Consider the following 16,050-nt stretch of genomic DNA (forward strand, 5'->3'; position numbering starts at 1 on the left):
AAGCAGGAGAAAAATTTTCATTCTTGTTTTTGATCACAGTTCAAACTTCATCAAAAATTTCACATAATTTTGAAAAATATTGACTAGCTCTACTTCAAAATGAATTTTGCTCTGTGGAGACAAGTTTTCTGTGTATTCTTATCTTCCTTTTTGTAATTAGATCATAAAGTAACCTGTCCCTAGCTTAATAAAAGTGTCATATATGTTAGCAGCATCACATGTGTGGTTTCCCATATACATTAGCAGCATCAGGTACTGACAGCTTAAGCAGAGACTGCTCATGTATTTTGGCAATGCTAAGGATTTGTTTATTGTTGCATAATGAATTTATTGTTGTTCCTAAGAAGTAGACTGGTTTAATATTGAGCCTAGACTTTGCACGTCTTGTTTTATTCTGCTGGCAGTCCTTTAACTATGGCAAGAATTATTTAAAGGAGACATAGAGATTATAATGTTAGCTGCTACTGTCACTTCTTGAAGAGAAGTAATTTGTGAAGTGTGTTTGAAAATTTCCTGGACTCAGTTCTCCCCTGGATCAGATTTCCACTTGGTACACTGGTGGGGTGGGGTGGGGTGAGGGGCACCAGAGAACAGATTACACTTTCCTAATTCTGTGCTGGTCTAGACTTGGTGTCAGTTTAATGGTGGCTCAAAGTCAATGTAAAATAGCAGATTTCTGTCATAACCCAGCCTCTTCCCCCTTCTCACCATCCCTGGCACACTTCTTGTGCCATATGTGATGCAGGAGCCAGCTCCTACTGCTCTACCACAAAGAGGAGTTCCCCTTGTCAGGAAATGCAAAACAGCTCTATGATTATTGCAACCACACCGGATCAACGTTATCCAAATTCAACTTTCTTGACACCCAGCTGGACCTGGACATTTTTGCTGTCAATGTCTCCTAAAAAATGGCTAGTTGGGAAAATTGAAAACACTGACATTTTAATGGGTTGAGGGACAAATTCTTCTGAGAATATATGAACAACGTTCCTGTTTTCTTTTCTTTGACCAGCTCTATCGCCTTTGTTATGTTTCCCCATTTGCACCCAGACCTTGGCAAAAAAGTCTAGCTCTCGCTGCAGCAGGGTAGCACTTCCTTTAGCTGCTCCAGACTGTGACTTAGCTTTATGTTCTCACCTTCAAATGGCCAGGAAGTATATAACCTCTTCCAACAGGTGGAATTTAAACATTCCCACTCTGAAAGCAACAGTTGATCCCACCCCAGAAATTGGGGGCACATGAACTGAGCTTTCCCAGCCCCTGAGCTGCGTTGGGACAAAGAGGTAAGGAAGCATAGAATCTATTTCTATTTACTAGATGAGTGTAGAGATTTCAGATGGTTGTCCCCCAGGATGGGGATGTTAAGTAGAGCACTCCCAAAGATTGAATGGAGGTGACTATTTAGGTAGATCCTCTTTCAGTTGCTGGAGGGTAGAGGCACATTGACTGGGGAAAGGTAAGTAGGTATACCACCATTCTAGCTTGCAGGGCAGTAGTATTTCTTCAGAAGTTTGCAGTATTCTGGTATCTTCCTCCCAGTAGATGAGACAGAAGATGGAGACAGCCCCCATGACTTGGGGGCAGAGAGGCAAGAGCCTTGTATGGCACGGAACCAGGGAAATTGCCTTTGCCAATTAGAGAGGATGGGTAGCTCTTGTGGTGTCTCAAGGGGATGGGGAGGTGGTAGATACCAGAGGGAGGTGGATGGTTTAGCTTATCTCAGTGGTCAAAAGGGAAGGGAAGACCCTCTTGCTGGCAGCTTGGAAGGGGGTAAAGACAGGGTATATACTCTCCTATGCCTGGCCCCTTTCAGCAGCCAGGAATGTGTCTGAGTAGCAGATAACACTTTTCTCAGCACCCTTTTGTTCAAATACGTTTGAGTCTCATAATGAATTGCTCTGATACATTCTCTTTACTATACAGCTGCAGGAAAAGCTCCTGAAAATATATACGTAAAAGGGAAAGTTCAAGGAAAAGTGAAGCCAATTCTGATTCGGTTGTTCACCATCAATCAGACTGTTGCTTGGCAGGGACTGGATGACTGTGAGCCGAACAAGCTGAAAAGGGGCAGGAAAAGAAGTGGAGGCAGCATTCTTCCTATTTAAAGCTGCATCACTCCAAAAAAGTGTTTGCAGACTGTGACGGAGCTGGTGCTGAAAAAAGGGGGTTGCCGACTTTGTCCTGGAGCTAGTGCTGAAAGAAAAAGATCCCACAGCTGACTCCATGGTGCTAAAATAACCTTACAATTTGCACTTTTTGCTGCCCAGAAGGATACACATGTCTAATATTTAGACATGATGGCAATCTGGGTGCAAACAAGAACTTTTTTCATTCTTGCTGCTTTATTAGGGCAATTTGTAACAATAAAAGCACAAGAATTTCAAGATGAATTTGAGGATGGTGAGTTTCCCTTTTTTCTTTATATGCAGTGTGTTTGTTGCTTAGTTTGGACAAAAGCACAATAGAATGCCTTTGGGATGCAGTAATTGTAAGACTTTTTGGTTTAAATGCTAAGAAGGAGGATGAGAGGTTTGCACCTTGGGAATCTGATGAGAAGACAACTGAATTTTTGAAAGCTGGAGCTCTGAAAGGTTCTCAAGCCTCTTGCCTTCAGTGCATTGTTTTGCAGACTGGGGGAGAACAATTACATGCACATTGTTTCGGTGGAGCATTTAGGGTTAGCTAACGTTAGCTCCATGTGGGGCTGTGGAGACTGGAAACTTTCAACAAAAGAAAGTGCTTGGGATGAGACTAAATGCAGTGTCTGGTGTTGGAGAGTAGCCTGAACAATCTGAGCTGAGTTCAGAGAATAAACACAGCAGCTTTGCAGGGTGGAGTCTTTTCTAAACTGAGCTGCATCTGCTTTATTGCATTCTTTGTTTGGGAAAATACATACAAGTGGTCTCTCTCTCTCTCTCTCTCTCTCTACTTCCCAGTGACAGGATTTGATAGAGTCCAGGCTTTTCTTCTATTGCTTTTCCCAACCCCTTTGATTTGCTTATCTGACCACTGATAGTTTTCTTTGGGATGTTTGAAGGCAGGAAGCAAACTTAGTATTTGGCTTATGTGGCATAGCATGCTTTAAGATCCTCTGTATTTAATATCATGTAACTGTAAGAAAGTGTTGGGTAGTCAGGAGGCTTTCTAACGGCTTTTTCTGCTATTCTGCCAAATCCTGATGCGTCAGTGTGTAAAGTCTCTTTGAAAAGTATAAAGAGCAGTTTTGTTTCATCTAGTAGGTGTGGTGCCCTAGGCTAGGTTTCACACAATCAATCATTGCGGAGGTGAGTCAGAAAAGAAATAGAAATGATAAATAGGCTAAAATTCAATGCAAATTGCAGCTATTTCATTGCCTCCTGCCATGCAGTTTCCAGTTTGTTTTTGTTATGTCTTGCTATTAAATTCTCTCCCATAAATCTTCAATACGGTGAAGTGCATACATGATGGGGATTCAAATCATGATGGAAAAAACATAGGAAAACTGGTGTGAAAATGTTTGTAGTCCCATGGGGGAAAATGAGAAGTTTATAATTCTGTATGTTGTATAACAAGCCCTACAGAGGGGGCACTTTGTGTAATCTTGGGAGTGTATTTCACATGCTTCCCGTAAAGTGAGGCACGTCTTATACATTTTTCAGATATAATGGTTTCCATAAAGCAAGAACCCCTTATAAAAGCTAGATGTTGAATATCAGACTATTAAATGAAGAACATAAAACTTCTAACTTCTTTTATGACCTTCTTGTAACTTTAAAAAAGGGCAAATTTTAAATGAGAATTCTGCGGGGATAACCTGTGCTGTTTATTTGCTTGTTGCTATTGTGGGAAGGGTTAAGCCCTTGATGTAACAATACACTTTCAAATGCACTTTATATATACTGAACTCTCAGTAAACAGCAAGATGCATTTGATAGGCCAGATTGTGAAATGTATTGTCATAAATAAACTTCTTTCTTGCATCATTTTCAGTTATTGCTTTTTCTGTGTAAGAATGCAGTCTTCTGTACTGAGTCTAATTACATGAGACAGTTCCTCCTGCCACAGTTGGTGTGAAAAAAGAACTCTTCTGTTACTTGGAAAGAAAATGTAATTGTATTTAAGTGGGGAAAAATTCATCCCTATAGTTTGTTTGGATCTCATTATGGGGACTTATTGTGTATGAAAAATAGCATTACATTTCTGATTCAGAGCCTGATTTAGGCCCATACATGAAAAAAAATTCCCAGCTTAGTTTATCTTTAGCTCACCTTTGATGCCATGCTAGTTACTGCAAGGATCTGAGAACAGTGCATAGAGTCCGATAGTGTAAGTGATTCAATACAGCTTCAGCCTTTTCCTTTCTCCCTCCCCTCACCCACAAAATGCCCTGAAGTGATAGAAAACAAATGATTGCAGGTATGGGCTATATGTTTGGGGAGAGGCATTTTGGAAATCTTAGATTAGAATGGCTACCAGTCTTGCTGCTTTTGGAAAAAATTGAGAACTCTCTGCATTGATTTAGCATTCCCACACTAAAAATATAAAATAAATAAGACATCTACCAACAGGGAGGAAATGGGGAAAAACACGCAACCTTTGCTAATACAATAAGGGAATTTATAAGGAGGGTCAGCATCAGACCAGGGTGTCTGAGTGTGTGGAAGGACAGCTTGACTGACAGTAGTAAAGCAGAAAGAAAATTCCTGGATGAATTTCAGAGGCTGATAAAGTAGGTGCAACAGACTTTAAAAACAAATATATCTTTCATCAATTCTCTGTGATGCTTATAATCACTTTGAAATGAAATCTCTTTCCTTACGGAATCTTTCTTCCCCAATACCCAGTGCATATCATTTTGCTCTGGGATGGTCTGTCATGACAAGATTACTTGGTTGGCAGTAGTTACAGATGTCAAAGGCATGTTAAGTGCACATTAAAATAATTGAATTTTCAAAATAGTAAAATAGTGGTAGGCCTAACTATAGAACTTGCCATCATACAGTATCATTTTGGAGTGCAGTTTGATACCAGACTGGTAAGTGTGCTATAAATGCCTTGGTAGAGAGAAGGGTGTTTGTCACCAGTCTAAATTCCAGGCTAGTTTAGGAGTTCAGGAAGGCCAAATGGAGGCCAAATGTTGGCTGGAATTATGGTTAGTGGCCCATACATGGCCTTCCAATACTTGGTCTGTACTGAACATTGGGAGTAGGCATTATCCTGTAGAGTTAAGATCCTTTCCCTCTTGCTTTAGGGCTCAAGGGGAAATTGTGGCAGAACCACTGCATGCTTCTAGGCCATTCTTTGCCTGTGTGCCAGCTCTCTGCCAGTTTTCTTAAACTCTATATTTATTGCTATTCCACAAGAGTGAATGGTTCAGACAACTATAATGTCACGTCCTTTGTTCTTGTTTGTCTGAAATCTGAGTTGAGCTGCTGTGAATTGCCTCAGTGGAAGAAGTTTTGTAATCTGCTCCAAACTCTATCTGGGTATGGTACTGCTTACCTATGGCAATAACTTCCTGGATTTTTGTGTGTTCTTATAGTCTCCAAGTGGTTCAGGTTGCTTCTCTTATTGGCTTGTGGTTCAACTTACTCCAAAATGTGGAAAATTTGTTTGTCTCCTGCATGTATTCCAGTTTGTTACACCCGTAAAGTCTCACATGTATTGAGACCAATCCCGTTCCCACTGATGGATATTTTAGCTGAATTAGACCATATGGTTTTGTCTTGTTCTGAGTGAGGAAGCTCTTAAAAACTGGGAATTTTCCAAGTAAGATCCTCCCATAGAGAAGATCTTTTCTCTTTGTGACACTGTCACTCCCAGCCTAGGCAGCCATGGGAACTACTCAGAGGGAAAAGAGATGAGGTCTGGCTAAATTGGAGGCAGGGATAAAAAGCAATGTATGGTGTGACTGTAGGTCTGGAAGATACACACATTGTCCCCACACCGGCCTCAGAGATAATCTAGTGTTTTTTCTTAAAACCTCAGCTCCTGGAGTCATCCAATTACATGAGAGCCTCTGCCTCCATTTTTTAAAGAAACAGATATATCTGGATTTTATGGAAACAAAAGGAAGTTGGAAAATATGACCTCTGAAGGCTTTGGGTTTGTAAGAACAAATCATGCAAAACCAATCTAATTTTCTTCCTTGGCTGGGTTACTGGCGCATGTGGGGAAGCAGTGAATATGTATGTCTTGACTTTAGTAAGGCTTCTGACACAGTACCACATAACACTCTCATGAGCAAACTAAGAAAATACACTGTAGATAAAATTACTATAAGATGGGTGAGAGACTGCACTGAAAGAATCGTTATCAATGGCTCACTGTTGAACTGAGTGGATGAATCGAATGCAGTCCCACTGGAGGCAGTCCTGTGTCTGTTACTGTTCAGTATTTTCATTAAAATCTTTGATAATGGAATTCAGAATATGCTTATAATATTTGTAAATGACATCATGCTGGAAGGGGCTGCAAGCACTTTAGGGGACAGGATTTAATCAAGATGAAAAAATAATAGAGACAAGTGCAAAGTACTACACTCAAGAAGGAAAAATATAGTACCCATATACAAAATGGAGAACTGGTAAGGCAGTCATACTGATGAAAAGGATCTAAGAGTTCTAGCTGATCACAAACTGAATATGAATCAACAATGTGAAGCAATTAGAAAACAGGTGAACATCGTTCTGATGTGTACTGAGGGCAGTGTCAGATCTGAGAAATGGGAAGTATATTTCTTGCCATACATGGCACTTGTGAGGCTTCAGCTTGAATAATGGTGTTCAATTTAGAGAGGCACACTTTAAGAAAGATACTGATAAACTGGAGATAGTCCAGAGGACAGAAACAAAAATTATTAAAGGTATGAAGCCTGACCTGTCAGGAAAGGTAAAATAACTGGCCATATTTAGTCTCAAGAAAAGAGGAGTGGGAGTGAATTTGATACTATTCTTCAATAGATTAAGGGCTGTTATAAAGAGGAGATGATCAACTGTATTCCATACTTGCTGAAGGTAAGGCAAGAAGTAATGGGTTTAAACTGAGGAAAGGGAGATTTAGGTGAAACACTAGAAAAATCATTGTAACTATAAGGGTAGTTAAAGCTCTGGAGCAGGCTTCCAAGGAGCTCATGAGATCCCCACCACTGTACATTTTTAACATCACAGATGACAAATATCTGTCAGGAATGGTCCAGGCTCTGTCCTGCCTTAATACAAGGGAGTGGACTTAAATAAAGATTGGAAATGTAGTTTGAAAACAACTTAGTTTTGGAGCTGACTTGTGGATTTTGAATGCTCATGGTTGGCAGTGCTCCCCCCTGCCCCCGGGAGCTATGTAGACAAAACTCTGCAAGAGGAAACTCTTGGAGATTTCTTCCTAACATGGGAGAGGGTCCAGTCTATTTCAAAGTTACAAAGCCTGTTGGGAAGAGAGATGGGGGCAGAGAGGGAGAGAGACAGAGAGGTTCTCACAATTGCAATCTGCTGAATACTTGTACAATATCCTAGCTACTGAGGAATTTAAAAATAATCATGTGCTCTGCCTTGTAGTACTTGAATTTTCACCACAGTGTTTATAAATACAGATTATTACCATAGAAACCAATAATGATTTCACCCCCCTTTCCCTCCCTCTCACACTCCCATGCATCATTTCCTGTTGAATGTTAATTTTCTTAAGAGTTATTATATTTTAACATTAGCTCAGTTAGAATTGATCTTGCAATCTTTGCTCTTGAGATGGCAGGATCAAGTCCATTAATACTATTTACTAACATACATTCCAAGGGCCACTATGTTAACTTGGCAGGAACCTACTTTTCCCTTCTTACATTCCGGTTTTTTTTTTTTTTTTCTTTTTTTGCAAAAAAGGAAAACTTAAAACTTCTGCCAAACAGCAGTGACTTTATAATATATGCACACAGGAAAATCCAGCTTAGAAACAGCATCCTTTCTCAGTGTGGTTCATGCAGGTTTTTATCAGGGTTCACTGAGCTATAAGAGGTTAAATGATTTGCCTATGATCAGGATTAAAATCCAGGCACTCTCTGTTTTTCCCCCTGCTTTGTTTAAACAACTAGACCACACAGCACTTTGTGAGAGAAAAGATATTGTGAGTTGGGGGAAGTGGGGAAATGGGGACCCTAGTGGTTGTGAAGGAAGATAAGAATGTTTATAATGTGACAGTTCTTTTATGTTACTTTTCTCAGTAAAGCGAGAGAGGCAATGAACTGTGTTCCAAGGAATAAAAAGCAGAGCAAATTCCAGCTGCAAACATCTGACCAGTCCTAATAGCTACACAATTTTAGATGTTTTCTACTAAGTTTCTGTCTCTGAGACTTGTTTGCTTAGAACTTGTTCATTTTTGTACATTTTGTTCTAAGAATGGGAAAAACTTCTTAGAAAATTTCGTTTGAAAAATATAAATCCCCAAGCGCTGGCCCAATGGATTTTCATTTGAACTGAAGGAGACATGAGGGGTTTCCAGTTGAATCATTGCTCCTGTAAACAAAGGAATAGTCCATTCTTAATGTAATAAAGTACACAAGGCAAAAATAAAGTAAATCAGGCCAACCTGGAATTTTAGTTTATAACAAAAGCTTATTGGGGATTGAACATGCAATAATATCAGCAGACTCGCAGCATGAAATCTCAGTTGACAACTTTGCAGATTGAAATATTACAATCTGCTGCATACTTACATATTTACTTGTGCAAGTCCAAAAATGTAGCACCTTGTGAATGTGAAAAATACAATTTATTTAAATGCCAATGTTTGACCCAGCTTGGCTTTTCTTATGACCTAGGGGGTCCATCATTACAGTTTATAGGTGCCATTGCATAAGAAGGAAGGCCGGGCGCCGCAGATTAGTGCCTGGATCTGCAGACATAGAAAATTAGACTACAGATGCATTTGGTACAATATTTTTACTTCTGTTGTAAGTGTTGGTGTTGTCCCCTCTTTCTGTCCCACTTTGCTGTCACTTGTTTTTCGTTAAAATGAATAATTTCACAGGCTTGAGAAGTAGTGTCACAATTGTAGGTTTGTGTTATTTTAGCAATACTAAAACTTGAGTCACTTATATTGATGGTGATTTCTCAGGAAATAATAATTGGAAGTTGATTAACTTTAGTGGTGAAATCTAACAACGTTAAGTGGGGAAGGCTAGCTCAGTGGTTTGAGTATTGGCTTTGAACCCAGGATTGTGAATTCAGTCCTTGAGGAGACTAGAGATCTGGGGCAAATAGGTTTAAAAAAAATCTCTCAGGGATGCTTGGTACTGGTACTGATAAGAGGGCAAGGGACTGGACTCAGTGGCTGCTCAAGGTCCCTTTCAGATCTCTGAGGTATGTATATTTCCATACACACTTATATTTAACAATGTTGAATTACACTTCCAAAACATTATACCTGTATAACATTAACTTCTGTGTTAACTGTATATATAAGATAGGTTGATAAAGCCGCATGTATTAACTCTATCTATAATGAGAAAGGAATCAACAGAACTGCCCGTTGACAGAAATATATATTCTCCAGGTTGAAATGAAATCAGGAACTACAGCTACGACTTGAAATAAAACCACTAGAACACACTCCATTTTAACTTATTTGTCATATAATGTCTTCCAGTAGGACATACAGTTACACAGTCCACATTTTAACAATAAAAGGTACTCCTGAGGTGACACCATGCTTCAGATATGTACAGTCATATCTTGCTTCCAGGGTAGTAGAGGGATTAATATAGTATTGTATGCTAGCTTGCAGTAAAAGTTTTTCTATACTACGGGAAGTTATACAAATCTTGTGCAGACTAAAGCATCTTTAATAAGGATAAAGGAAACTTGCAGAATTAAGTGTGTGATTGAGCAGCCACTGATAATGAGAAGGTGCCACTATTTAAAGTCAGTGACACAATATCTGGATGGGGTAACAGCCCTGTGTGCAGAGGCTGTTTACCTCCTGGTAAATATTCCTCCTATAAGTCTGTTTTGGTTTGCCGTGGTATATCCACTTAGGCAAATTAATTCCATGATTAGGTAACATTTCATTTCTGATTCTGGTTGTTTTTTGGATCTGTTTTTTGGTCCATCTCATTTAGCCCATTTTTTAACATTTTTTATTAGCACCCATCCCTACAGTATCTAATGATCTGTTCCATAACCCACTAAAGTTAATGGGGCTTTCCACGGACTTCAGAAGACATTGGATGGGGTACCTCAGTATAATACCAGTGAAACTAATCCCAGCAGGAAAGGGCTGAAAGATCAGCCCCTAAATTGTCCGGAAATGTAGTGTTTTTCTTTAGGTTGCCAGAAGTATTACCTGAAATAGAGTGCTGTAAAGAATGTTTTGGTGTTTATAATGTTTCAGATAATAGGAAGCATTTGATACCTTTTCAGAATTCATGGCATGTATCCAAGAAGTTCTGTAAATGCTGCATGGAAAAAGTTCAACGCTAATTATCAAAGATGCAAAATGTATTGGACATTAATTAACCAGTCCATAGGCCCGAGTCACTTCTGTTCGTCCCGTCTTGCACACTTTGAGACTTTTAACCAAAATTATATTAAATTCAAATGAAGCCAAAGAGAATTTTTAAAATGTACCCTAAGTAATAGCAAGGAGAATAATTACTAGAGCTGGGAAATCTAACTCCCCTTACTGGTTCACACAGTAATTTGTTAATGGATCTTCAGGAACATGCTGTCATACGTAGACCGAGAGACAAAGATGCACCTGAATTTACCTACAACAACTTAGGGTCTGATCCTGTTCCCAGTAAAATTAGTCTAATGATTGCCCATTGCCTAGAAGAGGTGTTTGACTAGATTCACAGAAAATATTTAAATATTCAACATCAGAAAAGGTTCCAAATCAAAAACTAAGTTCTGAAATCTGGAAAAGAACATCAGAATCTTTAAGAAGTACAGTTATGAAGGAATAGCTTCATCTCCATGTCTACTCAGTATTCACTACATTCTTTTTAACATCAGCATAAACTGTTGCCAGGATGTGCACAATTTATCTGTTTAATTCTAATAGGTGAAAGGACCCTCATTTTCTTTACCCTGTATCAGATCATGGGTGCCCTGACCCTGTTCCATGTTGCGATCTATTGTTTAACTGTTTTGTTGGACAGTTTTAGTTTTGACTCCGTTATTGTGCATTATTATTTGACCGTATTATTCTTCTGCTTTTAAGTAAACAAAAGGCAATGTTAGTTTAACAGTATGAAACAGTAAAAGTGAACTCTCTTTCATATGGACTGTTCAACAAATAAACTGATTATATGGATTTTTTATGTGGATTGACTCTGAGTAGTCTTCTTTCCAACATAACTCTTATTAACATCATTGGGAATTACCAGACACATGGACAGGGGAATCGATCCTTTAATACATGTATTACTGGTCCTCTAAACATATCTAAGTGTAATCATTATTTTCCTAATACTCATATTTTAGAACACCTTCTTAGTTCTGTTTCTGAAGAATGCTTGCTCTTTTCAATTTAGTCCTTTCCGAGTAGTCTGTTGTAAACTGAATTGCTACCATCACTGTTTACCAGGAATGCAAAGCATATTAGGAGCACATTTTAGATAACTTCTCAAAAGCCTGTGAGGAAGAATATGTAAATATGAGTATGTGCTTTACTCACTAGCTCTTGTCCAGTATATTTCAGCTCTGGTACTCTTAAACTTGAAGCTTTAGGTCAAGAAGTAATGCAGCAAATGCTGATGTGGCTCTTCCAGAGTATCTCAGCTAGGGACCTGAATTCTTCATTGGCTTCTGTACAAAATGATATTTTATGGTAGAAACCAATATGTGTAGCAAAGAAAATGATTTTGTATGCATCATTTACACATCTGTTACAATTTAGCATGGAATTGTACTTGCAGTGTGTAGATTTGATAGGGAGGTCCATAATGTCTGCTTTCTTCTTAACAACAAGCCATATTGTATTGTGTTTGATTCTGAGTAAGAGTCACCAGCTGTTCAGGGAGTCTCCACAACCCCCTGAGTGTTTAACGTGCGCTTCCATCGGTGTGTAGATTTGGATTTGTGCACGTGCAGTTTTTGTTCGAGGCTCATTTGCAGTTATGAAAACCGTAAAATACACAAAGCTTTTGATGCTGATAAACCATTAGCACTTATGGGAACTGAGATCAATCATCCAACCTGTTGCGCATCACGATCTTTTCTAACGAAAACACAAAATTTCCATTGCCTGCTGGGCTGCTGCTCTCCAAGAGAGAGACAACTTCAGCATGACCACATCCCACCAGCTCATGCGGCTCAAAGGTCATGTGTTAGATAAGCATGAAAATTAAGAATGACTATCAGAGAACCAGGAGTGTGGCAACAGTGTATTGATCTCCTATGCACTGCATGGCCTACAGCCACTGTGGGCCTCAGGGCCAGGTATCTGCGTGGGCTTGGCTCTGCACCCCCAGAAGGGCCTCTGTTGGAAGGGGTGGGGATGAGGGTAGTCAGCCTTTACCACCATCCAGCCTGTGGCAGGTCCCTTCTCCAAGCCTTCAGAGCCATGCAAAGTGCAAATCCAGGTTCTGGCTACTACTGCTGCTGCTGTGGTACTAGCAGCATCAACTGGGAGCTCTGAGCCCCTTTGAATTGCAAGCCCTTGGGGCAATTGACTCCTCCTATCCCCATTGTCAGTGGGCCTGCTTATGTGCACAGCTATATGGTTCTCTGTTGGCTGGTGAAGACTGGGCTATGCAAGTATTGGGTTTAGTTTCTGGAGAAGAGAAATGCATAGCACACTACAAGGAGACCTGCTGGATAGTAAGTGGTGCCTTGCTGCAGTTACTTCAGAAGCTGTATGTTTTTCAATAACTATCTGTGAAATATTTTAGGTAAAAAAAATGATTTAACAGAGTTTCTTTCTAACTTACATACAGATATTTCTGCTTCTTGTCTCCTTTGATGTGATGTAATTAACCTCACAGTATTTGTGTTCTACTCTTCAGAATCACAGTAAAATAGGCAGATGTGAGAGTTTTCATGCTGTGCCTCTGTTCTCTTGATAATTTCATCATGAAATTATCTCTCAGTTCGACAAGAGCTATTCCTATGGTACTGTTGGTTATAATCCATACCTCCTGTCTATAATTCATGTAGAATAGTTCTTCTAGAAATCTAGTTGAATCTAGGAATATCTCAATCAAGATTCAAATATTTACTTCTGAGTAAAAGTGAAGCAAAACCTAAAAGACAGTCGGAAACTTTCCCAAAGACCATCAGAATGACCATGTAGGAAGAACCTAAAAGTCCATTTAGGTCGGAGTCCTGTCTTCTGACCGTGTCAATGACAGGTGCTTGAAAGGGAATAAACAGAACAGAAAATCATCAAGTGATCCTTCCTTTTAGTGGAATTTCTTTTCCTTTTTCCTGGGTACATGTGTTGTCACAGTAAATTTGAGAAAATATTTTGAACAGACGCAAACTGACTGCCCAGGGTTAATCAAATTCGGTATCTTTACCAAGAGATTGTGGAAGAAGTCGCTTAGTTAATCTGTCAATTCGCTTTCCACTCTGAGTTTAAATGCCTTAGGCATTAAACATCCAAGTAGGTCAGGAAATGAACTAAAGTGTAGAAATTCAGACATAAATGTGTTAGGCAATCTGAGTTAAAACATTTTCTCTCCAGCTTTTCAAAATATCTCTCCTGAATTCTATCAAAGCTTTAAATACAATGAAAGCTGAAATAGAGATTAACTGCTACTGTGATTGCTGCCCCGTAACAAGTATTTCTGCCTTTCTTAGATGTTCTTTCCTTTATTTACAGTTAGTGTTAAGTTTGTCAAATGTTAAAAGTTCATATGTTAGATGCCTGTTTATCAGTACTGTTGAAGCAAAGAACTGAAACCCTGCTACCTCCTGTAGGCTATGGTGTATCATTGGGAATCAAGTACACTACAGCTTGTCTTTAATGTTCATTACTACTTTAGGGAAAATAATTTACATTGAGTTATGAATTGTTAAGTAGTAGTAGCAGTAAGGCTCTTCCACGCCTACATCTTGGAGCATAGGCCACTGATGACCATTTGCTAGCATCTCCTGTCCTGGGCGATCATTTCCAGCTCTGACAAGGTGTATCCTGTTTTTTTAGTGTCTGACTTCAGGTCTCTACTCCATGTGTTTCTTGGGCACCTACTTTTTCTTCTTGCTTGGGGGTTCCAGTGTAAGGCTTTTGGTGGTTGGTTTTCTGAGCGTATGTCCAATCCATCACCATCTTCTCTTCCTGATTTCTTCTTTGGCAGGAAGTTGGTGAGTCAGTTGCCACAGGTCTTAGCTGTTGATGGTGTATGGGCAGTGAATTGTTAAAGTGAAATCCAAATCAATCCATCTGTGCTCCTTTTACTAAGGTATTATGTGCTCTTTCGACACCTTTCTATTTAACCTGGCTTTTTACGAGATTAGGCTCCTGAATGGAAAGATACTCATCCAGTAAAAGTCAAACACTGATGGGGCAGCCTCACAAGTTTCCAATCAGAGGATACTTTATAAACTAACACAAAATTTGGAGCAAAAGCTTTTGAGGGCAAAGACCTGCTTTATCAGATGTGTTCATCGTCTGACAAAGCAGGTCTTTGCCCGTGAAAGCTTATGCTCCAAATTACCTGTTAATCTATAAGATGCCACAGGACTTCTTGTTGTTTCTGAAGATATAGAGGAACTCGGCTACCCCTCTGAAGCTATCAGGCTGTGTCTACACTAGCTCGCTACTTCGAAGGGAGCATGGCAAGTAAGCTGTTGGGGGATTATTAATGAAGGGCTGTGCTGCATATGCAGCACTGCATTAAGCTAATTCTCCCCCACGGCAACTTCAAAGTGTTAAACTTCTAAGTGCCGGCTCATGTGTAGCTGTGGTAACCCACCAGTACTTCGAAGTGCCTGGGCAATTTTGAAGAGTGAAGGGACTTCGAAGTTGCCCAGGCACTTTGAAGTACCAGCAGGTTAACTGTGGCTACACGTGTACTGGCACTTCGAAGTTTAACACTTTGAAGTTGCTGCGGGGGGAGAATTAGCTTAATGAAGTGCTGCATATGCACCGCAGCACTTCATTAATAATCTCCCGACACCCTAGTTACCATGTTCCCTTCGAAGTAGGGAGCTAGTGTAGACACAGCCTCAGAGAAGGTGACTGTTGCAGAAGACCTTCTCCCCATGAGCCTCTGCCTACTGAAACATACTTGTGAGAGGCTGTGCTTGTGGAAGGAGAAGTGATCTCTTGCTTACCTAGGGCCAAGCCCATGTTGATCTTCGAATATGAAAATGGAAACCTTTTATTGGGTCTTGTGCTCAATGGGGAGCCAGTGCAGAGGCGTGGTGCTCTCAGGAGATGTGTTCATAGTGGATACTGTTGCTTAGCAAGGTGGCTTCTGTGTTCTGTACTAGATGAAGCTTTTCTAGGCTTAATTTCTACAACAAGGATAGCGTGTTATATTTTTAAACCTTCTATCAGGTGTTCACCTGGGAAAGCTGGGACAGAAGCTTTTGGAAATGTTTGTGGATCTCTCCAAGAAACTGAGGGTACATAAGGGAGGGGAGTCCCAGAGTCCAGCTTCCAGTCTGAACCTGAATGTCTGCCCTGCAGGTTTTGACCTTGCAGCCTGAGCCCTATAAGCTTATGCACACCTGCTGACAGGAGGGTGGGGGGAAGACAGCAGATGTCTCAGGACCCTTTCACGTGCTGTGGCAGTGCTGCTCTACTACTCCACTTGTGAGGTCAGGCCCTGCTGCGGTACTGGCGCTGCTATGGGCTGACTGCTCCTGGCTCTGCCCTTGCTGGAGGCAAAGAGCTGGACCCCCCTTCCACCTTACCCTGGGGCCTGAGGTGGCTGTGGGCCCTGCTGAGCCCAAGTGAGCTGACACAGGACAGTTGCCAGTGTTTATAGTAGTGCAGAAATGCCCCATAGAGCTAGACTCATAAAGTGGGTTTCAGCCCCTTTGCACCTCCCTGAAAGGGATCCTGACCTGATTCTAGTGAAACAATGATCAGACCTGGGTTGCCAGCATGAGGGGTAGAACCTGAAAGCAC

At 40.3% G+C, this 16,050-nt stretch overlaps 1 protein-coding gene across 1 annotated transcript in view; it reads left to right on the forward strand.

Moving 5' to 3' along the window:
* The first annotated feature begins 2,125 nt into the window (after positions 1-2,125).
* Positions 2,126-16,050, forward strand: part of COL5A2 (collagen type V alpha 2 chain) — a 201,123-nt gene continuing 187,198 nt past the window's right edge. The window contains exon 1 of the mRNA XM_075001919.1: positions 2,126-2,400. Within this exon, the coding sequence (XP_074858020.1) occupies positions 2,295-2,400 (106 nt within the window). The 5' untranslated portion in view covers positions 2,126-2,294. The remainder of the gene's footprint in view (positions 2,401-16,050) is intronic.

The sequence above is a fragment of the Carettochelys insculpta genome, chromosome 8 (genome assembly GCF_033958435.1).
Source record: "Carettochelys insculpta isolate YL-2023 chromosome 8, ASM3395843v1, whole genome shotgun sequence".
NCBI lineage: Eukaryota > Metazoa > Chordata > Testudines > Carettochelyidae > Carettochelys > Carettochelys insculpta.